This window comes from Tetrao urogallus (assembly GCF_951394365.1).
Source record: "Tetrao urogallus genome assembly, chromosome: 4".
Classification (NCBI taxonomy): Eukaryota; Metazoa; Chordata; class Aves; order Galliformes; family Phasianidae; genus Tetrao; species Tetrao urogallus.
Genome location: NC_136817.1, coordinates 56946102 through 56970629, shown reverse-complemented (window position 1 = coordinate 56970629; position 24528 = coordinate 56946102). Strand labels below are relative to the sequence as shown.

Below are 24528 nucleotides of genomic sequence, written 5' to 3'. Positions count from 1 at the left end.
GCTTGGGAGGATTTACCCATTCTGTGAAGACCTGTTCCATTAAGTGGCTTTGCTAGCTGGAAGATCTTGGTTGAGTCTTTTTTTTTTTTTTTATCAATGAAAAGATGGAAAAAAAAAAAAAAAAGATGCCATTCTTTACATTTTCAACCTGATCAACTAAGAAAAACAGATTACAGATAGGGAGTGCTTTGCAGTGTGCTTCAGGAAGAGTTGCAAGTTAACACTGAAGTGTCTTTTCAAGATACTAGCCTAAGGAATTGGGTTAAAGACATGAACACCATCATATGTGGAAACTGTGGTGATGTATCCACTGGACTTCATAGGCAGCAAGTACAAGTGGTGAATATATTTTTACTTCCTCAGCATGCTTTACAAGGCAGGATGATGCTTGCTTTGAACTGTAAGAAGCATCTGCTGTGGTCATCTAATACAGATGAATTCATTTTTTGTCTAAACAAAAATGCATTCCAACTATAATTTAAAGCATTCCAATATATTAGGGTAGGGAAAAAAGCTTGAAATTTGGTTCTAGAAATGAAATTTATTCTAGAAAATAAATTTATTAAGTTTTTGTGTTTTTTGGGGGGAGGGAGCTGATGGGTGCACTTCATTATTCCTCTCTCTGAGAACACCAGAGCCACCAATTAGATAGGGCTGCTTGTCTAACTGTACTTATGTTTTACATCTGTCAATCTCCTGCGTGTATGAAGTCGTAGCTGCAGAAATCAGTAAAAATACTCCTATTTGAAGGCTTCCTACTGCTATTGTGGAAACATTAGATGCTTCCATAAATTATTTTGCTACATTGAATTGGTGTTCTTATTTTTCAATTTTTATACTATTGTTATGGTTGATTCCTTGTAATGACTGCTAAATTTTAGAAGTCACAATGAAAAGTTAAATAGAGTTTAGAGCTCGTGCTTCTTTTCATCAGGACTTGTGTTGGCAATTGTGGTGCTGTCAAACACCCATCTTGTTAATTTGTACTGTGCTTGTCTCCTTCCATAAAAGGCTGAGGTATTTCGATTGAGGATTCTTAAAGGTACAGTAGCCGTTTCTGAAGACACTCAAAAATAAGTCATTAAACTTGAGGCATTTTGAAAGTCTTGCTGCAGAGCACTTACACGTATGTACAAGTTCCCTGTTACTTTCAAGCTTCCAGAGAGTGACTGCAGCCTCACAGGCCTGTTCAACACGTACTGCATCATTCGCAGCTTTGCAGAATACCTCTCCATGTGACCACGTGTCAGTGTTTTAATTGTAGTCATCATTGTGCATGGCAGGGGGTAAAGCACCACTCCTCCAATCTTTAGCTAGCTGCTTTAGAGCTTTCAGGTTAGTCCAGGCTTAGCAGTTGTAGAAAAGCCAGTGCTCTCGCAGATAGACTTTTCTGCAGGTCACTCATGTTCTGCTAAGCATGTGTGAAAGTTCTCTAGTTTTGCAAAGTTTGATGTTCAGTATCAGTGAGATGATCAGCACAGAAATTGTACAAAAATTCAAAGCTTACCCTTTTGGAACTTCTTTGGTGCTTGGGGGAGGGGTTCCCAATGTAGAGCTGATGCTAATTGTGATGAAAGCAATATTTCTTGGTATTAAACTAACATATCAGGGACAACTGATATAATTTATTACTGATAACTGTATCATACAGTGAACAGATGAAAGCACATTTTCAGTACTTCATAGTTAGAAGTGAAGGATATCCCATGTGAAACTGCATTCTCAGTGGTTACAGTAAGGCTGCTTTTGGTTAGGGCCATTATGAAGACGCGTTGGCGATTTTAGTTTGTTTTTGTGTTTTTTAGAATAGAAGTAGTTAAAATATCATGACAACACTGGTTTAACTTGGTCATGTATAAATCAACAGTCAGCTTTTGTGATTTTCTGTAAGAAGCTTCCCTTTCCCCCTAAAATGCATTGACTAAAGCTCTCTCACGGGTGAAATTGTCTCTACAAGTTTTAGTTCTGTCACACTGCTTGTACCATTACAGGTACTCCATATAGGAAAGGGATTATTGCCTTGCGCTGGAATCACTGGGGAACAATTAGAAGTGCATGTTACACTGTCTAACTTAAGCATTTTAATGCAGTAGCCTACTTCTCTCTCCTTAAAGAGAACCCAGGCTCCTTTTTTTTTAGATAACCTAATTCTCTAGAAGAACGTACCTGTTACCGCTGACCGCGTACTGTCCTGAATTCCAGCTCAGTCTTGCGGTACGGATGCTTTATTCTCTGATAGGCAGTACCAAAGAAAGAAAGAAACTCACAACTGAACGTGGGTATAAAGTTTAGAAATACATTTGTAATCCCTAGTACTGATTTTTCCCAAAAGCATGCTTTGGGCATTCCCATGGCTGAAACGTAACCATGGAAGCCAGAGGTCTGTGCTTGCTTTTTTCCTATTTACATTCATTGGAGGAGGAAAATAATATGTGTGTGTGTGTATATCTATATAAAATTGTGTACAAATCTATTTTGATGAAAGTTTAATGTTTCTCAATATTTTGCAAGTAAGCTTATGAAAAGCTACAGCAAGTTCAATAAGAAGAATTTTCATTATAGTAAAAAAGAAAAAAAAACAAAACACTGTTTAACTGAAATGAATATGAGTTTAGTTTGCGTTTCTTCTGAATTCAGGAAATGCATGGCATGTCTGGGTGTTTTTCACCTTGATTTGTCCTTCCTGTTTGTTCAAACAGTACATGTAATGTTCATGGTCCTAAAAGCCGAACTTCATTCTTCTGCGTTTGAGTGCAGCTCTCCAGCTGGGGGTTCTGTGGTGAGGCACAGTCTCTCAGAAACGCAGATTTTACTTTTTCAATTTACTTTGAAGTTTGCTGAAGTTCCAAAGAAAACAAAAACCCTTCTGAAGTAAAATGAATTTTAAAACTGTACTTCCCAGCAGGTGTTAGTTTTGGATATTAATTTCTGCTGTTGTCACACTGCTTCTGTCTTACAGTCACCTCTGCTCAGAAAATTTCAGATTCTGAGTGTCAATTTAAGATGGTTTATTAAAGGTGCATTCATGTCTTAACTGACAGCTACCCGGATGATACACATACTGGCCAATTCTAGCTGAAGAGTAACTTTTTCATTTTAGGTTCTTAATTGCCATATTTATACTCATAAAAGTGTGATCAGTTTGTTCAGAATTGCTGCTGAGTGTTTTGCTGCTCTGGTTAAATGTGGAAGGCCTTGAAAGTATCTACCTGTGAAGTTATCCTAGTCCACGGATGAATGTGAGAACATTCATAAGTCAGGCTTTTCTGGTTTATTTTTACTGAGGCAACACCTGTGACAAAACAGTGCTCTGGGATTTCTGATGCAATAGATTGAATGCCTGGATATGATTAAATATCACTAAAGCTTATGCACAAAACCAGATTTCTGCGTTTTGGGGACCATAAAGTGAGGATATTCCGAATTGGAGGCAATAGTCTACTGACAGGCTCTTAACGTCAGGTTCAGTACTTTTGAATAAACAGTGCTGGTGACTACATGGATAATCAAATGAATGTTTTACGTATGTACAACATAGATGTGTGCATGCTTTTTTATCTTTTTCAGAACTAAGAATTTTTATTATTAAAATTTATTTTAGTTACTGAACTTCTTACTTCATTCAATTAATGCAAAAATTCAAATTAGGAGGATTGAACTTTATATTTAGCAGCTATGATGGCATGTATGTCGTTGGTATACTAAGTAGCATATCTAGCCTTGTTCACTGTGCCAAAGCACAGTTGACTGAAGTTAAAATGAGTGTTCTCACTTAAGACCTGTCCAAAAGCACATTTACTGTATGTTCTGATATGTTTATATTTCAGTACTCAAGACTGCATAGATACAGAATCATAGAATTTAGTAGGAAAGGACCTCAAAAGGTTGTCTAGTCCAACTTCCTAATGAATGGGGACACCCACAGCTGGATCAGGTCACTCAGAGCCCCTTCCAGCCCGACCTTGGATGTCTCCAGGGGCAGAGCAGCCACCAGGTATTTTTGGGAGCAGTGAGCTGAAGGAGATTTTCCAGTAATTCTGGATAAAAGCTTCCCTTTCAAATGTCTTATATAATGATCTTCTAGTCATGTTGTCCAAGCTATTCATACACAAACCTTCTGGTCTTGCCTCGTAAGTCAGTCTTGCCAAGCTCTTAATCATCTCCATAATGTGTCTGGTTTGCTGCCAGTTCATGAATGTATATTCTTGAGCTGAAGTATTCCCTTGTGGAAGCAGTAAAATGCTGTTGGGATTTTTCTGTTGTTGTTTTTAAATACATATCTGCAAAGTAGGCATGTCTTTGCCACAAGAACTGTTCTTAGTGTATTTTAGGTCTTATTTAGCTAGCTTATACAGCTGATTTTTGTCATTTTAACTTCGAAATTCTTACATTGTCAAGTTGACTGTTCTCAGATGTCTACAAGACCTTACAGTTCATTGTTACCACTAATGACACCGTGTAAAGTAACCAAGCAATTTTACGTGTCTATTTCAAAGCTTTCTCCTTCCTTTTTTTATAGAGCAAGAGCTGTAGTAAGTCTTAAGTTTTAGTATTGGATTTCTCATTTATGATATTCAGAGATTTAGCAATGAGCTTACAATTACAGTATGTCCTCACTAAATAGAGAATGACTCAAAGCTTGGATGTTAGTAAATGATGACATCTTAAAGCATATATTATACTGAATTGTTATATTATTACTCCTAATGTTAACACTGAGCAATGGACTACATTCATTTACTTTTTTAATCTGTGGGTACTTTACTACTAGATTAGCTGTTACATTCTGGTCTTAGAATGTATTTTTATTCAGATCATTTTTAAGGCAAAAATAAAAATGGAAGCATGTTAACATTTCACTTTGGGAAATGATGAAGAATAAGGTGGTTGGTTGTTCCTTTTTTTTTAATTGAGCTTTTAAATCATCAAGGTCAAAGATACAGAGTCTCTTTCGCAGCTGCCAAGGCTGTACTCTAACCTGACTAGCAGCTTTATGACTTGTAAGTTGTTTTTAGCCCCTGTTGGATAGTGCTACATTTATTCAGAACGTGAAGGGACACGCAAAGTAACATATTGTAAAGATATTAGCATTTACTGAATTCACTACCTATGTCGGAATTCCTATTTTTTACCTCAAGAACTCTTACAGATCAGTACTTTAACAAATGTGCCTGAAATTCAGAGGTATTTAGCTGCTTAACTATGAGCATCTATTTTTAGAGTTTGTGGTAAGGATTAGCAAAATCGTATTTGTAATTTAATAGTTTCTGACCATGTCTGTATTTACTTTATGTATAAGTGACAATATAAAGCTTTGAGAGGTGACTGCACTGAGGCTCTGCAAATGCTTTAACTGAATAGTCTTTGCATAAATTGTGTGGATATATATAAAGTCCTAAATACTTTGTACTAAGAAAAATGATTTATTCAACAGCTCAGTGATGAAAGTGGCTCTTCAGAGAAAGCCGACTTCCTGCCATTCATTCCACATTTAGATGTTTGAGGGGAATACATCTGAAATCTGTGTTTTGCATGACACTGAGAGAGTCCTAGGGCTGACTGCATCCTCTGGATAGAATACTTCATGCTTTCCCTATGTTGCATAATTCTGTACATATAGAAAATAAGTACCACTTCTCTGTAAATTTGCTTACCGAGCTTTAACTTCTGAGGTGACAATTTCTATCAGTTATGTGTCTCTGAATCTTTAGAATTCCTTTTCAGTTCTTCCATGTGTGCACACAGATCTGATTCTATAATTGGAAACGTAGGTCAGGCAAGATTCAAATCTTTCTACAGTTATAAGGAGATGAAACTAGTGTGAGAATATGTAATGCGTGGGAGTAGTTAACTTTATCAGCTCTAGGAAAGGCTAGTGTTGTGCTGTGACATTCCACTGAGGCATGGACCTTCTGACACAGCCACGGTTTATTTGCTGCTTAACACAGGATTGATGTGCCACAGAGGTGAGGGCAATGCAAAATATTCTGCAGGAACTCGTCGTTGGGGAAGAAAACGGACTTCTTTGTATCAGGACAGCCTAGAAATACATGTGTATTAACATGCAGTTCGGTTGGGTATCGGTGCCTTTATGTTAATAAATCTTCTAGTTTCTTTATTTCAAGAAGAGGATAAGAAGTAATCTTCAAAACCAACCTGGAAAGACCTTTAAAACAATACGGAAGTAGTTCTACTTTCGTATGTATGGGAGATTAGTTTTCATGCTTGTCACAGAGATTAATGAAAATCACAGTGCAAGTTTCCTGATGGAGCTGAGCATGCTGTAATAGTTTTGTACCCCTTCAGAGCACTGTAGGCATTTTTCTGCAGTAGAACTTTCTAGAAAGCCATTGCGGATGTGACCTACATTATTGACATACTTTTAAGTTCTGCTTTGAAATGAAAGCTTTATATTTGCATAGATTACACTTGTGTTCTTTAAAAATATAATGTACGTGTTTGGGGAACATAAAGTAGCAGTTAAGCGTTATAAAGCCTTACTTGCCAAAGATTTGGAAGTAACCTTTTCCTTGAAGGACATCTCACTCCTTCAGAGATAGTAGCATTTCAGATAGCATTGTTTTATAGGAAATAGTTGATTGTTTTGAGGTGGAATACATCTTAAAAGTTTGAAGCATTTACCACCTTGATGTTACCCAAGGACAAGCATGATGGTAGTAGTGAGGTAGCAGAGTGTAATACTTGTATTGCCTGTATTTAAATTCTACTTTAGCGCTTTCACAACATTTTTATATTGTACAGTGCATGGCTGTATTATGTTTTCACTGCCAGAAACAAAGTAATACAATTCAAATAACTATTATTAGCTTCAGAGAAATGAAATGCCTGCAGTGTAAAGTGAATGAGGAAAGCTTATTTCTTCTGCTTCCAGCAGCGCGAGACCTTTCAGTTTAGAAATAAAAAAGTTGCAAAATGGAATGATGCGAAGGTGAAGCTATATTAAACCGTGCCACAAACTTGCTGTTCATTATGTTTCCTTTTATTCAAGTTATATAAGCAAGTGAGCTGGTATTACCGATATCAGAGTCCTTGCTTAAAAGCTTCTCCAAAGCAAAGCTGAAGTACAGCTGCTAGTGGCACTTTACAGAGTCACAGTGTCTGAGGCTGGCAGCGATGTCTGCATCCATCAGACCTGGCCCAACCCCTGCCCAAACAGGGACACTCAGAGCTGAGTTCTCAGACCCACATCCCGGCAGTGTTTGGGGATCCCCAAGGAGGAGATGCCGCAGCCTCTAGGCAGTCCGTGCTCTGTCACTGTGCAGCGTGGAAGTGCCTTCTCTTGTTTTCCAGTTCGTGTCTGTTGCCTCATTCTGGTACTGGGAACCACCAGATGGTCATCTATCTCATGATCAAAAATGAGAAAATTTTCCTGAGTGAGCCTGTACCGAAGATGAGCCGTTACACGTGCTGTTCTGTTTTACAAATACTGGTTCTTTTACTTCATAGGCTACAAAGGTAGTGAAGTGTGCGTTTTGTTTACTCAGCACTGGGTTTTGCAAGAGCATTTACTGCCTACAGTACAAGTACAGAAGTCAGCTGAATTTAAGACTTCCTTAAAAACTGTGTTGTCTTCTGAGTGCTTGTTGCTGAGGGACAGTAGGGATCAGATGCAGCATTGTCACAGCTCACACCTTCCATTGAAAGCAGGTTTGCTGTAGTGAGCGGCTTCTTTTCATAGGTTGCTATTGAAAAATAAACCTGCAAGGGCATGAAAGCCGATGAGTCATTTCACTTTAATTCTGCTTCTGCTTAGGACAACCAGAGAACTGAATGAAAGCCTAATAGTCTCAAAATGAGGTTGCTGTGAACTCAAATACTACAGGAGACTCATTCATACTCAAATCACCTCAAGCTGTCAGTGGCACTTAGTTTGGGGCATGAAAGGAGATGAAATGTAGTGATTTTTTTTTTTTTTCTTTTAGAATGTCCTAAGGTTTCAATTAAAAAAAAAAAAAAAAAAAGCATTCAAATAAACATAGCAGACTTTTTATCCTACTGTCTTCGTTCCGTGATAGCTACAAAAATCCACCTCTTTTAGCAGTTGCATGAGGGGAGGGAGAGCTTATAAAGACAGCATCTTCTTCATTCTAATATTATGACACATTGACTAACCTTTCAAAGAAGGGTGAAAGTCACGTTTCAGTTTGATCATGGCTGGTTTCGCAGAGCTGTTCATAGATCATGGTTTCTGACTCAGGGAAAACATCTCTTTCAAAGCTTGCTTTTTTTTCAGCCCTGTTATTGAAGAGTCCCTTCTTACTGAAGGGCACAGTTTGAATTCATCTCAACTCTGTTGAACTGTCATGGGAAATGTGGGTCAGAACCCTTCTGTCCTGTTACGTATGTACTGGCTGTAGCATTAAAGAATTTTAACAGTCATGAGGTAGGTGCAGTGTGTTCCTAACTCTGCAGAGTTACTGTAGTGCAATCACAGAGGAGATAATAATAAAATCCTGTAATCGTGCCTTAAGTATGATACAGGCCAGCCAGAAGCCTTGCAAGTCGAGGAGATTAAGGTTTTACGCAAACTATTTTCAGTCTCTGAAGGTATTCCAAAAAGACCAAAGAAGTTTCAAGTAATCCTTTTTTTCATCTATCTCTGCAATTTTGAGGCATTAAAAATGCAGGAGAAAATGTCTGAGTTAAACATTAAATTGGTGAAAATATTTGTAATTTATTGTAATACTTTCTATTCAGTGAAAATATTTATCAGGCGTTATGGTAACTTTTCTTATTAGCACTTGCAAAAAGAAAAATGTTCTGTGGAAGGCTGATAATCTTTTAGTAAGCTTTGTGAAATTTTCTTTCATAGTTTAGCTTTAATTTTCCAACCTTGAACCGTTTAGCTCTGACCATTTTTAAGTCATGTCTTTGCACGCAAAGGGTCTCAGGTTAATGACCCAGAAACGAGGGAGTGCAGTCTCAGCAGGGGCATGCGTGCCTAGGAGAGATACTTAGCAAAGCACCAAGAAAATGCTATCTTTCATTTGTGGCTGTCCATCTCCTCCTTTAGATCCCTGAGTAAGGTTGGGACCTTACTCACTATTTAACTTCTGCATTAAATTAAATTGAGACATTAGCCTCCTTCATTAAGCCACTGAATGTTGAGCTCTGCTGTGGATCTTTAGAACTGATTAAAGAAGATCCTCTGAAAGAAACAGTCTATCAAAGTGCATATACAGAGGAGTTCTTTGAAGTGCATTTCTAGTTTTACATTTTAATTAAACTATTAAACTTACTGTTAATAAATTAATATACCTTAAGTTTTTGTATTGCTATCCATCTTCAGAGTATCTGAGCATATAGTCTTTAGCTGGCACTTATGTCTTCCTATCAAATTTCCTGTTAAAAAAAAAAAGTATAGAATTTGTATTCCAATACTAAGGATTTTGTTCTCTTTTAGGATCGAAATAGAATGTATGACAGTCTGAATATGCACTCTTTGGAAAACTCCCTTATTGACATTATGAGAGCAGAGCATGATCCACTTAAAGGTATGTTACTATGCTAAATAAAGAAAAAAGGGTCATCCATTCTGCGGATTTGAATTAACACTGCTTGCTAATTTAGTTTCTAGGTTCGTATTAAAATATGAATTATTTTCTCAAGTTAAATAGAAGGTCAGTCTCAATCTGCATTTTCCTGAAAATACGGATTTACAGATGTTTAAAAATTTAAGCTTTAGTATCTTCACAGGTATTATTTCCTTCCCACTCCAACTTTCTTCCTCTGCCCAAAAAATTCATAGCTAGGTTTATCTGAAATTGACTTATTTGCTGCAAGGAGTTCTACCTCAGTTTATAAAGACACGCTGATCTGCTGCAGCAAGCCAAAAGGAGGTGGGAGGAGAATCAAAACACTTTCAGCGAGTCTTCCCTATTCTTTGCGGTGGAAGCCGATATGAAAATAATGTCAATTTCAGAGCCCACGAAAGATGTTAATGCATGGAGTTGTCTGGTTTCTGTTAGCTCTAAGAGGTCCAGAAGTACACTTTGCTTTAGAATGTGGGTTCCTCTTACTCTTCTGGGCTCTGCTGAATATGTGTGACCTTCAATTTTAACTTCTCTGTTCATTGTACAGTAACTCATTGTATTAAGTTGTTGTTCTATACTTATTCTCACAAGGGGTTTATCACTGAACTGTAGGGCTCATACAGCTTTATTTGGATTTATCAAATACTACTTTATTTGTGGTGCTATAACTAGACTGACACAGTCTAACTTTAAAACTATCTAAGACTTCAGAGTTGCTATGCCAAATTCTGTCTCAGTATTGGAGCAATTAAAAAAAAAAAGCAAACAACCTCTATTCATGCAGTTATGTACCCCCATCCATACTTCAATTCTAGAGGTCCCTAAGCTTATTATATATTGAAGTTATACATAGAAGTGTGTGTTATTGTAATGTGGAAGACATAGTCTATTCATTGTTTAGTAAGATCTGTGTTCAGTTGGAAGATCTGTAGTACAGCCTGTAACAGTTGAAGATTTATAGCGTGAAGCCAAAAGGTTTTGTGTTGCATTTTTTCTTTCCAAACTAAAAATCTCTGCTAAGCATCAGTAAGTACGTAGCGTTTGGTTAGCTGCTTCATTTTCCTCCATTAGACTGGAAGCTGAAATTAAATTTTGTTAGTTGTTCTTAAATCTGACTTCTTGTTTCATGATACTTACAGAGGAAGAATTCCATTTTAATGATTTTATCATTACGTTTTACCAGTAAGTTCAGTTTCTGTCCAGTCTGCATCTTTATTACATTACAAAGTAACTCGAAGAGGTTGAAACCTGTGAATGTTAACCCTGTGGTAACAGCTGTGCACTGAAAGCACATGCATGCCATCACAGACAAGGTAACGAATTCACTACACTCAGGACCAATGTTTTTTTTGTTATCTGAACCCAAGTCTACCATCAGGATCGTTACTAGAGTTAGAGAGTGTGTGTCCTCTATTATAACATACCAGTGACATCTCTCACGTGCCTGAAAACCAGCCTGTTTCTTCATTTCTTCTGTGCACACCGATGGGACAAATGGAAGTGGTTGCTTTGTGCCCCTACCAGTTCTCTCTTGTTTTCATTTTGGTTTTATAATGTAGAAGAGTTCTCAGAGGCACACTAAACACACAAGAGCCCTATTTTTATTCTTCTCATCATATTTTATTATGATACGCTATGTGAAAACTGTATCTTTCCAGTACTATTTTTTTAGTGAGAATAAGGCAAGACAAAGCTTTTAAGATGAAGTAAAATATGTCCATATATAGACATTTTTGAAAAACTCAGTGAAGGTTCCATAGTTATTCTGAGCTTTCTAGGGACACGAGTGTATGGTTTCAGTCTATAGTTGACAGACTTATTTTTCTTTTAACAGTTTTACCATCGTACCCTTCCAGTGAAAATTCTGCAAAGTTTTCTGTTTGAACTAAAACAGATGGAAGCCATAGATAGCGATGAATTCAAAGGAAATTCTTTTCTTCTTTTTTTGTTTGAGTGCCAGAGAACAATGCACACACCAGCTGAATTTTAATGGAGTAATCGTGTGCTATTATTTAAATAGATTGATGAAGATGCATTTTTTTTTCCTTTGGAAGTTATTATTTTAATTAAAACGGTTACATTTTTAGCAGTGAGACAAGGGAAATATTCCTCATTGGTTTTACTGACTGGCAGCGGGAAGCAGAAAACACATCCAAGAATAGCTTCTCACTCACTCTCTATCCCTCTCATGTTTAGTCACCATTAGTTGGCATTTCTGTAGCCTCCTAGCAACTGTAACTTTTTTTTTTTTTTTTACAAACCATGAAACACTGATTTTGTTATTTCAGTCCCTGTGGCATTTCTTTTCACTACAGCAAATCTGACATTTAAATAAGAGCCCATCATATCTGCTTGCATAATGCACAGGATTGAAAATATTTTTTATTCTTACTAATATGTAGCATACTTTGTTGTAAGGAAAGAATATTTTTATAACTAGATAATATTTTTGTGACACGTTTTTCAGCAATCTAAGCACACTGAAACAATGCATCTTTTATATCTGACCACAGCAGTAAAATGAAAGTCCCTGGAATTTTAAGCACGTGTTTCGGATTTAGCTGCTTACAATATCTGGAGTATGACTAAGCATCTTGTCTCAGATTTTGCACAATGCAGAACAGACACAGTGCGTACCACTAGCTCACAGCTCCAGGTTTTGCATTTGAAGATTCATTTTAGAAGAAACTCAGATTTCACAGTTCTTGCTTTTCATGAACTTGAAAAACCTTTCTTTCAAATGTGATTCACTGAAAGCTAACCTTATGCCTGCCAAAATTTGTTTACAGATGTGTAGTTTCAGCTTCTCTTAGATGAAGCTTAGTCTAGCTACGGACACAACCAAAATAAAGGGTTTTTGGAATTCGGTGAGACATTTCAAGGTAGTCTAGGAGGGAAGAAGTGCTTGAATTCACTAATTGTTGTGGCAAAGATATTGATCCTATTAAAACTAATCTTCCCAAGTTGTTTTCTCAAAATCTACTTTGTAAAATGGTAGTTGATTACCCATTCTAATCATTAGAACTTAAACCAAAGTAAATAAAGGCTGAATTAATTCCTTTTTACACCTTTGTTCCTAAATGTCCTTTTTATTCTTTTATTAACCCTTAGAAGGGTGGAAGTGAGCCTAAAATACCAGAATATTGTTAGAACAAAGATAGAACTGTTGCGTACTTGTATTTTTATCAACCTCCCCCCACAGGTGAGTCTTTCCTGATGTAGCAAACTTTTATTCAGAAACAGAAAAGCCAAAATGTTTGGTCTAAGACAAATTATGGAAAAAAATGTAAAAGAATTAGTTATATTTTTCATGGAATATGTATCCAAATTGTGAAGCAGATGATTTTATGGAATTTATTATCTACTGTTTTAAGCACTTTTCTATTGAAGGTAATGGTGATTTCAATACATTATAAAAACTTCTCTTGAGTAAGGCAGGAATACTGATACTTTACTCTCTTTACAGTTGTTTTTTTTTGACCAGCTCTCCTCCAGCTCTACAAGCTGGATACAAGAGAGTACAGAACTTCAATTAGTCATGCTAATAGGAGTAACAAGAACAAATACGAAGTTTGTTTATAGGAAAGAGGAGTTGAATTTTTTTTCATGCTTTTGTGTTGAGGGGAAGAGGGGGAACTGAAATAATACCGTCTTATATAGCTAGTAATAAAAATAATAATAAAATACTAAGTGACTTGTGGAAAATAACTTGATGCACTTACGTTGCTCTTTTCTATTTTTATTTTCCCATTCAATTAATTTAGTGAAGCTTTTCAGCTGTTCTGTGTGTGCTTCTTTTGAAAGCAACCTGCTGGAGGACACCCAGTGAAGTATAAAGAAAAGGCAGCAGTGACTGAACAACACAGTAGAAAACATTTTCTTTGGATCTGACAACTGTTGTTTTCAAATAATTTTGTTTTATATTTTATATTAGGAAGCAGTAAGACTTACAGTTATGCAGTTCTATCCTGGGGTAATTCAAATCCTACTCCAAAAAGGGTTTCTGAGGCAGAATGAAAAGCTGAGAAGGGGAAACTTCTCTTTTTGTTCTATAGGAGGTTTTGAAATCATACATTCAGAATGTTTTCTGTAGATTTCTTTCTTAGAAACTGAGGGGGGGAAATCCTCCTGTTTAAGTCTGATAGACTCATTTGCCTAAACACATGGACTGTCACAGACAGCACATTTGGCCTCATTCAGGCTTACATAATTCTTACACAAGCATGTGAAAGTGTAGTAGCTAGGCTTTCTGTAACTAGGTGTTGTCCAAACATGGATTTGTGCTGTTGTCTTATCTATGCCAATACAAAAACGGAGCTTTCTGAAACTGCTGAAACTCAGCCATTCCCTGTCTGCTAAAGGAGTGTGGGAGAAGCTTAACATGGAAGATTTTTCTCTTCTAATCAAGATGTATACTGAAAAAAAGAAAGTGGGGAAGAAATTTGTGATTCTTATCTCTTCATTTAATTGTTTGAAACTTGGGGGGGAAGAAAAGGAGAGGGATGCAGACAATGAAACATCAAACTTGCGAAGCTGTGAGCCAGCAGCGTTTCAAGTGGTCACTGTAAATTTAGGTCTAATCCAAATGTTTTAATATTTAGGGAGTCCTACAGAAAGCGTGCATTTCCAATAGTAGATAGGAATTTGTCTTAAAATGAACAGTAAGAGCAACTGTATCTGGATGCTCAGAAGCCTGGGGAAAAAAGCGTCGTGTTAGTAACATGTGCTTACAGACATGTAATCAAAATCACATTTGTTACTCTTTCCTTGTCATTTTTATTATCAAGACTTTTAATTGGATGTAGTGGATAAATTGGCCTGCTAAAACTAATTTGCAAGCTTGTTTTTTTCCCTCCTTATGGAAGAAAATGTTGTGAGATACGCATACCAACCAGGTATGTTAACATTGCTGGTGTAGATGTGGAAGAGGGGATTGAATTTAATAGCACATCTATTACATAAGAAATGTCTCCTCGGCATTGCTATTCTGAATTTAGCTGTGGTGCAGGAGAATAATTAGTGGAGATGGGCTGAAGTTGCTAGACTCAGGCATTTGTAGAGAAACTTTCTACAATGTGACGGTTTGTGATGGAGTACTGTAGTACCAGCCCTTGTATTTTTTTCAAGTGGCAGTCTGGTACTAATTGTGGGTGCTGTAGAGCTCTGTTCTGTAGGCAGTCAGTGAAGTGATTTTCATTTCTCAGGAAATACATCTATTATTTATTAGTAGATAATTCTGTTGCTAATTTGTAGTTGTTATTTTAAACTAGTGTAGCATCTTTCTATCTAATTGAAATTATTTTAAAGCAAGTAGAAACCACTGGAATAACTAGAATAAGTATTGAATGGTCATACAGTTCATGTTTACTGACATTGAGGTAAGAAGGGAATAGATGGGATTTGTGGTGAGGGCAATTTAACAGCATTAAACAGCACTCAGCGGAAAGAGATGAGTAGGAACTAAAACGTAATAGCTAAGTAAATTGATATAAGTTGATGTGCCCTTGTTCTCTATTTTATATATTGATATTTTACGTGAGATTTAATATTGTATGCATCCATTCTACACTATTCTAAAACAAATTGGAGTTGTCTGAACTCTGTATGAGACTCATCTCTCACGCAATTCCACATAGGAAATTTTCTGAGTTTATTCATACCATTAAACTCAGGTGAACTCCCTAGAAACACTGTGATTTACTTCCTCTGATTAGGCTGAGGCAGAAGAACTGAAGTTAACATAACAAACAGCAGTGGTTATGTTTTGAAAAAGTGAGAAAACCTTAAAAATGTTTTCAAGATTGTAAAACCCAAGTGCTACACAAAGATAATGAAATGCAGGTATTAGGTTCACCAGAATGACATATCTATATTTAAATGACAAAATGCTATTTCACTGAAATAACTTTTAGACTAAGACTAGAAATAAATATCAGTACAGCAGTACTTGTGCGAAATGCGTTACTCATTTTCCTCTTCTAATGTTCAAATTATTATCTGAGTTAGCAAATTCATCTTCAGAGCAGCAAGATGTGTTTTTTTTGTGTTTGATTCGTAAGCCTGATACAGCAGTGGTGGGCCCAGTAGAGGCAGAGCACTCCTTAGTGCAGCTCTGCCCATTGCTTCTTGAGAAGCGCTTTATTATTTCAGCTTTCTCAGTTCGGCGCTTTTTGTTACAGGTGCAGTTTATTCACGGAGTTAGAGGGGAAAAAGTATAAAGAATGCGAAGGTGTAGTGGTAAACCCAGAATGAATCTTCTAAAACAGCTTTCCTCTGTAGATACTGGTATTGGTGGGGTTCTCTCTTATGATAGGCCTTAAATCTTACCTGTTTTTCTGTTGTAATTAGGGTATGTGTCCTTTATCTCCTTCACTAAATGAGAACATTTATATTTATATATGAGCTATTTATGTAAAGAACAAAGAGAATGTCAGTGGAGACTCGGGCAGATTCAACAAGAGATGATTGTTTCTCATAATTTCTATTCTTGTTCTACATCAAGAAACCTCTCACAGTGTTTGTTGCAAATACTTCTACATATAAAGAGGCTGGTGACAGTAAATTCTTGCTGTTAGCCAAATGAGTATTAATTTTAGAGACCAACTAAGAAGAAAAGCGAGGTGACTTCTTAAAAGCCAGGCTGAGCAAACCACTGGCAGCTCCCAGCTTGCAATTTAAGGAAGCGTTCTTCTCTCTGCATTTCTTGTTAACATCAGCATGCCTTTCTAGAGGCATGGAATATTTACTGTTCCAGAAACGTTAGTGATTTTTTCTTAATATCTTGCTTAAGCCTGTTAAAAGTTCAGTAGAAGTTAGAGAAGGCTGTAGAATTCTTCCAGATGGCATTCACCTGAGCTTTCCAAATTGTAAAACAAATAGGCTGAGATCTCACCTATCTTCAGCCGCTCCATTCATGTACATTCTAATATCAATGGAATCTGTTGGAAGAGAGTAACTGTATAACTTGGGGTTTTAATCTTGCTGTTTTAAGTGGAAGAGTTCGTAATTATCACTAATTTTTCTGTGTTTTTGGATATAAAATTCTCATGTTTGTTTTTCAAGGGGAAAAAGCAAAATTTAAGCACTATTACTTAATTTTTTTTCCTGCAAAAGAATTATTTATTTAATCCCCAAGTGTCCTTTTGGACCCCACGTACTATTTCAAGAAATGGCCAGTAGAGGGAAAAATGAAATGTGTGATTTGGATTGTTAGACAAGTTTAACGCATAGATGACTGCTTTGATTTTCATTCTCCTTTTTTTTCTATGTTTCTTTTCAAAAAGCCTTATTAAAGTATGATTATCTACAGCATCCTACTAATATTTGCAAGCCATCTGCATATATATTCCCCTTTAAATCTGTCTCAGTTCTAAACATGCATTGCATACAGTCTGCATTCTATTTGTCTCAACAAATGTTCTAGATTACTCAAAAAGATTAAATATATATATATTTAAGGATTATATACAAGCAAGTATGTTTTCATAGGAAAATACAGACTTGGGTTTTTTTGCATTTAAAAGCTCACTTCTAAACACAGCAGCTATTGTAAATTTCTCTCTAGGTCAGTGTGCACTACTGTTATGTTTGCAGCTTCCTGTAAACGGAAAAAGTCGTCTTTAATAAAGAGGAATTGGAGTGAAGAGATGCTTCGACAGTGCGTTTTAAAGCAGACACAGCTATAGAAGTACAACATATTAGGAATGTAGTAAAATGCAATACTTGAAAAATTGTAATGTCAGGATGTGAGATTTTGTGTAATTTTCATTGGATGGGTGTTTGAGGGAAAATGTGATGCATCATATTAATTTTTTTTTAATTCTGCAGGTAAGCCAGTACTCTGGTTTTGCCAGACTTACTAAAAAATCTTACATACGATTTTTATATGCAGAGCACCAAGATGCAATCATAAATTGGTTAATAAGTTCTGAATGCCTTAATTCATGTTGACGTGTTTTTTTCTTGCATCGGTTCATTGGAGAGGCACTAAACTGTAGAAGTGCCACTCTGTTAAGCAGTGTGCATAGTACAGTTATTCACAATCAGTATGAAGGAGAAGACGAAAGCAGTCAGCACTATTTCTGGGTGTCATGAAACAAAAAGTGGCTTTATCCTATTGGAGCTGATCCTAAAGCGCACTGCAGATCTTATGACCAGAGAATTAAGGTTAAGAAGTCTGTTCTTGTCAGCTTTAACTTGGGTCAAGGGTATTGTTGGTTAATGTGCTTGGAGTTAAATATTAGCTCTTTATTTCCCTTAGGCAAACTGGAAATAGAGTTTATATTTAAATTCTAAGAAGTGATATTTCATTTCGTTATGGTATTACCATTTTCTAGCATAATAATTAATACCTCTGCATTTGCTTTGTTTTATTCTTTGCTTTTTGCTTTCTTTTAAGGTCGCTTGAGTTATCCACATCCAGGGACTGACAATCTTCTGATGTTAAATGGTAAGTGCTAATCTTATAACAGTTTCTAATTATCTCTAGCTTAGTTTAAATCTGACATGTTGGTACAAAATTATGCTATTATATTCTGTTATTGAATTACTTGCCTCTAGTCTTTAACACTGATGGGACTGTTGCCATTTTTCAGAGCTGAATGGCAACAGCTAATCTTGCAACAGCCTTTCATTATTTCTAGCTTATTTGAAATCTGAAATACTTAAGGATGCACTATTCTTTTTTGTTCTCAAGCACATGAGAATAACATTCTCCAAAGCTCTGCAAAAAAACTAGCATGCTGGAATGAGAATTAGAAAAAATAAGAAGTCAGAAATGCATCTTGTGTAGATACAGGGTAAACTATATACTTTTTATTACACTTATGTGGTCTAATATTTCTTTTCTTAAGTGGCTTTGTCAGATATGTTTCTAACTGTAAAATAGGCTGCAGTTAGAGTTCACGTTCACGTTCCTCTCCCAGTAGGTCAAACTTCGTGAACATCTGCTACTCAGTGAAGGCATGAACTTTAGCCTTTGTTCAAGGCTAAAGAAGGAAGCAGAGCTTGGTAATCCATCTAAGTCAATAATAAATCAGGGGTTTTGCGCACAAATGTTTTCTACACTGGGAGAAATTAGAGCTATAATGCCACAGATTCACAAGATTAGAAAAAGTTGAATCTCATGTATGCAATGCAATTACATTTTTCTCATTTTTAATTATTGGATAATGATGGGTCTAAATGTTACCAGTAAAAAACTATTTGTGAAAAATACAAACAGGATAGGTACTTCAGGTTTGTGGTTCTGTGGAGCTTTGTTTTTTTATTATTTTATTGCCTTCCCCTTCTGCACCATCATTTACACTTGTGCAAATGGATGCAAAATGAAAAATAATGATTTCCTTTTGTGACAGTGTTTATTCCATTGTGATTTTCTCCTGATTTATAATGAAACGTCAGGTGGGAAGGCATTAAACATTAATTAATCTTATGATTAATATATATTTTGAAATATTTATATTTTGAAATATTTTGTGGCAAGTTACTCATATTTAAAAAAAAAAAGTTTAATGCTTAGAATGGCGAGCTTCTCCTTTTATAGTGCTGATGCAAGTGGAATATGGAATATCTTGAAAAAAAACTCTTTGTTTTTATTGGTGACACTGGAAGAATGTGTGTCTGTGGTGCCAGACTATCCTGAAAGCCTTACCGCAGAGCTACACTGTGCACTGAGAAGTACTTTGGTTTGTTATTAGTGCTGATGAGATTTTTGCTGATGTTTGAAAGCTAGCATTCAGTATAACAGCTGTCCTTTGTAAAAGCTGCAGTATTACATACAACCTTTAGTAAATGAGATAAAAATAACCATTTCTAAAAGACAGGTGTTGTAACACACCTAATTTTTAGGTATGCCCTTTCAAATTTGGTTCAGAGCTTTTTGTTGGATGCCTAACCTTCCTGCAATGCATCTGGACAATCTAAGGTGCTGTTGTATGCACTGTCTGGAGCTGTGTGAGGCTGGAGCATCTAAACTACACCTATTTACAGCTAGAAACTAGAAACACAAAGAACAGCTTCAGGGAAGCTCCAGCTGTTTCAGACTCTGTCACAGCCTTTCTTTCTTTGCAGTAATTGAAGGGCTTTCTCTGTGTATGTGGTAAGGAGAATCGCAATTTGAACACTTGTGAAATAAGTTGCAGACTTCATTTTTGTCTGCTGAAGTGAGTTAAAATGAATGATTTGCAGTATCCCTTTAATTGGTTCCATGGACAGAGAGGAATCTGGAAAAGGAAAATTGATGATGCATAGAGACTCACATTTGAGAAAATCAGTGTTGTAGTCACTGCAGTAACACCTGTCCTTCGTGGAAAAAAAAAAAAAGCAGCAACATTTTTACCATCAACCATCTTGAGCCTGAACATTTCTAGATAAAAATGATTTTAACTAGCTTTCCTCTTTTTAAATGGTGGATACTTTCCACGTCACTTAATGTGTACTTAATGTTTACAGATTTCATTATTTAAATTAATGAAATGAACCGAAGGAAAGCTGATTTATGTTTTTATAATTACATATAATCATTTATCTGTTTCAGCTCAAGCTGTTAAAAGGGTTTTTTTACAACCGCTCTGAAAAGTAAAGATGCTTTGGAATGGTGTTACTTGAGTATGTCTTTAATTGACAGTTCAATGTTAGATTCTTTTTGTAGCAGGTGTCCAAGTGTGAGAGTTTTAGAGTGTTTTTCACCATTAAGGGCTATCTCCTTTATAGTTCTAATGCATTTTTAAATGGCTATTGAGACTTATTAGTGTAATTGCAATCCTGTCCATGGCAGGGGACTGGATCTTTAGGGCCCCTTGCAACCTAAGCCGTTCTATGATTTTGTGCTAATTCACTATTCGATCGCTGCGTCAAGAGGCTTTCTACCACTCGGAGATGCTTAAGGCTGATGGTGCTTTTAAGAAAAATATTTTACTTCAAACAGAAGTTATTAGATTTATGAATATAAGAAATTCTGTACTCAGTTACGAATGCCAGACTTGAATGGTCATAATGATCTCTTTCAGCCTTAAAATCTGTAAACATGTGACTTCTCAAAGAATCTAAATAGTGTTTAGGCACCCAAATCTGATGGAATGTAATGGGAATTAGGCACATACCTCTGTTACTCTGCTCTTGAAAAATTCTGCTATAATTGATGGATTTCTTTAAGTAACAAATAGATAACAAAAAGGCTTCATTACTTCACTTTCCCCATCTGATCGTGTGCATCAGAACTGTGAAGTGCAAACAGCATTTTATTTTACTTGATATCATAAAGTTCATGGTTGCCTATGAAATCTTGCATTGGCTGGGGGGGATATTCATCATTACAGAGTGAAGGATACAAAGATTATGTCTGTATGACTTATTCTTTGAACAAGATCAGGAAGGAAAGGAGGAAGTATAATCTCTATTTTGTTGTTGTAAAGCACCTTTAACTACAAGTGACTGGCCTTCTGCAGAGGTCTCCCTCCACGTTCATTTCTCTGAACATGTATGATAATTAAGTAAATGTGTATGTTAAATACATTTATATAAAACCATATAAAAACTGTATTTATAAATATATATCTAATCAAATATACAAAATGTGTATAGTTAGGCCACTTCCGATGGGTATAATACAAACACGGTATTTTAATAAATACAGAAGAATATTTCTGATTTAATCTAGATTGAACCTAAAAGAATATCTCATTGTTCACTTCGTACTAAAAGCATGGTTCATTGGGATTATTCTCAGAAACAATAATTTTGAGAGGCAGCAATGTGTATGTTGGGGACATGAAAATACTGAACTTTCATGAATCTAGAAAGAATATGTTCACAGTAGCATCATATTTTTAGTGAGTGGGGAAGCAGTCTGACAAGAGCCTGTCATCTGTAGTAGATCCACTGTGGTCATGGTCCTAAGCCATGGATAAAAATCATAAAAAAATAGCATGCTTTGCAAAACCCTACATTTTGGTATCAGTGTTCACATTTATTGCAGTAGTGCCTTCGGAGTGGGATTCAAGGAGATTTCTGCAGTCAAGTGGCAAAAAATCCATGTCCAAACTAGTTTGCAGTCCAAATGGACAAAAGAGATAAGTACTAGGAGAGAAGGGGTTTGCCATACAAGTGAAGTAAATATTGTGAAAATTTCGAATACAATTATTTTCCCATTTTCTCTGGTGTCATTGTTTTGCCTATGCAAAGAACACGCAGAAGATAAACAGATACCTTTGGTGTATCACTGTCATTTCTCTATATAAAATACTGCAGCAATTATTCTTCTAAGCTGAATTGCATTGTGGCTTTTTTTTTTTTTTTAGGATTTTAATAACCCTTCTGTGTTTATTCCTAAAATTGCTGCTATTTTAAAATGCTTAAAGAGAAGTAGTTGCAGAAGAGGAGAAAAATTGCTAAGGCTTTGTGCCAGAAGATGCTTGCTAAAATGTATTTCCATATTACTCTTTGAGAGGGAATGTGCCAGTGTGCTCATTGCTGTGGATGTGATGCACTCACATTTTCCCTCTTACTCTAGTTTTATTTGTGGAAGGGAATGGGAAAAAAAATAAAGGAGTACAAGGGGTTAGACGGGGACTTGGTGACGCTACTTGTAATGCTATGTGGGAGTCTCTTTGGCTAAGAATCAGAAAAGATTCTTATTTGCTGCAGCAGTGGCCAAGCTGTGTGTCTTGAAAGTGCCTGACTTCAGATGGTAACAAGTCCGAAGTTGGACTTGCATGCAGCATCCCCTAGTAGGACAGCTAATCAGATCCTCCGTAGAAGGATATATTGTATTCTGTGGGTGTTATTTTCGTGTGGGAAAGGAGGATTTAGGTGTTTCTGTTTTGTTAGTTGAAACTCAGCTTTTTTGTTCTGGGTTACAATAGAAAGAGGGAGATTATGGAAAAACTTCAAGCAAAAGATTGTTGTAATTAATTGTAATGCTTTCAGATGAAGGAAAATAAATTCAAAAGAATATTGAATGCAAGTTGGTTAGAAATATACTGAATATTATGTAAGAAAGATCTGTTCGAAGGGGGGAAATGCAAGAGATGCTTTCAGAATTCCGTAAGCAATCCACTGAATTCCTAGTGGGAAGGGATGAAGAGAACAAAAATGTATTCTCGCTAAATGCAAAGGGGAAGTATCAGCATGTAAGGGTTTAATAATGTGGAAATGGAACAGTGAATGACATGCACGAGTCATTGAGCTCATGAGGCTGCATGACTATCAGTGTCTCAGCAGCAAAGTTGCATTTTAGGAGAAATCTAAGCATGAAGTCCCAGTAAAATCAAAACAGTAATGCAGGAACACAGTAATCTTCGTTTGTGAGTGTCATTGTAAGGTGTTTTGCAGTAATCTATTTGGATATTTAACTACAGTACTGCAGTGATTGAAGTCATCTTTCTCAGATTGCGTATCTGAGAAACAGGAATTGAGAATACTTTGTAGAAGTGAAACTGAAAAACTGCACATAACTCAGTAGCTTTTGTATTAGTAATCCGTCTGTTTTTAGGTTCTTAACCTCCAGGCTGAGCAGCAATCAGGACAGAGGCAGTAGCTATAATGCACGATCTCTTTAAGAATCTTGCAAAACTCAAAAGTTAGGCAAACCTTGGATTTCCTTGCAGTCCGTCAGAAATTGCTGCATTGCCTTTGTGTAGTGTTTTTGGTACAATGCTGTTTCTTGTGACTTGTGCCCTGATTTTGTTTGCCACCACAAGGAGCCTTTTGTTTGAAACAAAACCTTGCGGTTAATTTTCTGCTAGGTCCTTTCATGAAAAAGGAAGGTCATAGCATTTGCATTGTCACTGAAAGGACTGTACAAACTGTTCTGTGGACCAGGATGTTTCTGTGATTAATGCAATGCTTGCTACATGGTTTTTAAAGCAATATATTCCGTTTTATAGTTTCAGTACCCTTTGTGTTACTTAGACACTTGTATAAGATACAAATAGCATTCGTGGAGATTAACTATAAATGTTAAATTAATAAATTTAAATCTATAAATTAATATTTTATGTTTCTGTAATTAACGTGAAGTTCAGATAAAGTATAAAGGCACACTGAATATTTAACGTTTGTGCAACATTGCTGTATTTCAAACTATAATTCTCATAGCTACTTCTGACATCAGTTTGGTAGTGAAACAGAATTATATTTCAGAGAGACTTTAATTTATTGCAGTCTTTTCTGCAGTTACTGACGGCAAATCGCGATGCAGATTTTTATTTTTCGCTCACCCACATAGTTTTAGTATGATAAATATTTTAATATGTGGGCATAACAGAGTTGTTTGACATTTGACAATTTGTCCTTTGTTTACATGCAGCAAGGAGTTATGGGCGAAGACGAGGTAACTCACTTCTGTTTGTTACAGTACAATTAATTCTGACGGAGCTGTTACTGATCCTTACGATTAATTAATCCAGATGTTTTATTGTAAATGCTTGTCTGCATGTTTCCTTAATATGGGGAAATTGGCGGGTGCGAGGGAAGAAGGGGTGGATTGTTTGGATCATTGACCTCTTCTTAAATTTTGAATTACAAATCCCTTAATCAGTTAAAACACTGTGGCTCTAATCATAATTTTGTTCGTGCTAATGGTAACTGCTTCCAGTTTTTGCCTCCTTTAAAAGTATATGGTTTGCTAATTGTCCTAACTTGTCTTCATTTGCTTCTGTGTAAGTGATTGTGTAGAGTGAATCTTGACAACATTTCATAGGCTTGGTAAGAAATCTAATGGACGATCCTTTGGAAACAATGAATACCTTGTAGTGTAAGTCAGCTTATGTGCACTGACTGTAGAAAAACAGTACTGGTTCAACTATATGAGGATGTAACCTGTGGTTGTTATGAAAACTTGCAGCAAAAGCACCAAGATTTTTGATAACTTTCAGTCTTCACGGTATACACTGAATTTGTCTGTTTTGATCTCTGTGTTCGTAACAAGTTGGTTGGTAGCTCCATTTTAGAGAGTAGTGATGTCAACCATGAT

The 24528-nt window shown here is 36.2% G+C and overlaps 1 protein-coding gene across 3 annotated transcripts in view; it reads left to right on the top strand.

Annotated features, from left to right (window-relative positions):
• CPEB2 (cytoplasmic polyadenylation element binding protein 2) overlaps nt 1–24528 on the top strand; it is a gene marked incomplete at both ends in the record, with an annotated part of 49231 nt that overhangs the window by 5018 nt on the left and 19685 nt on the right. For 2 of the 3 annotated variants that reach the window (XM_079534278.1, XM_079534279.1), the window contains 3 exons: nt 9425–9515; nt 17953–18003; nt 23863–23886. In XM_079534278.1, coding sequence (XP_079390404.1) covers nt 9425–9515; nt 17953–18003; nt 23863–23886 — 166 coding nt within the window. Of the gene's footprint in view, nt 1–9424; nt 9516–17952; nt 18004–23862; nt 23887–24528 lie in introns of those variants that run through there. The other variant, XM_079534280.1, reaches the window with a different exon arrangement.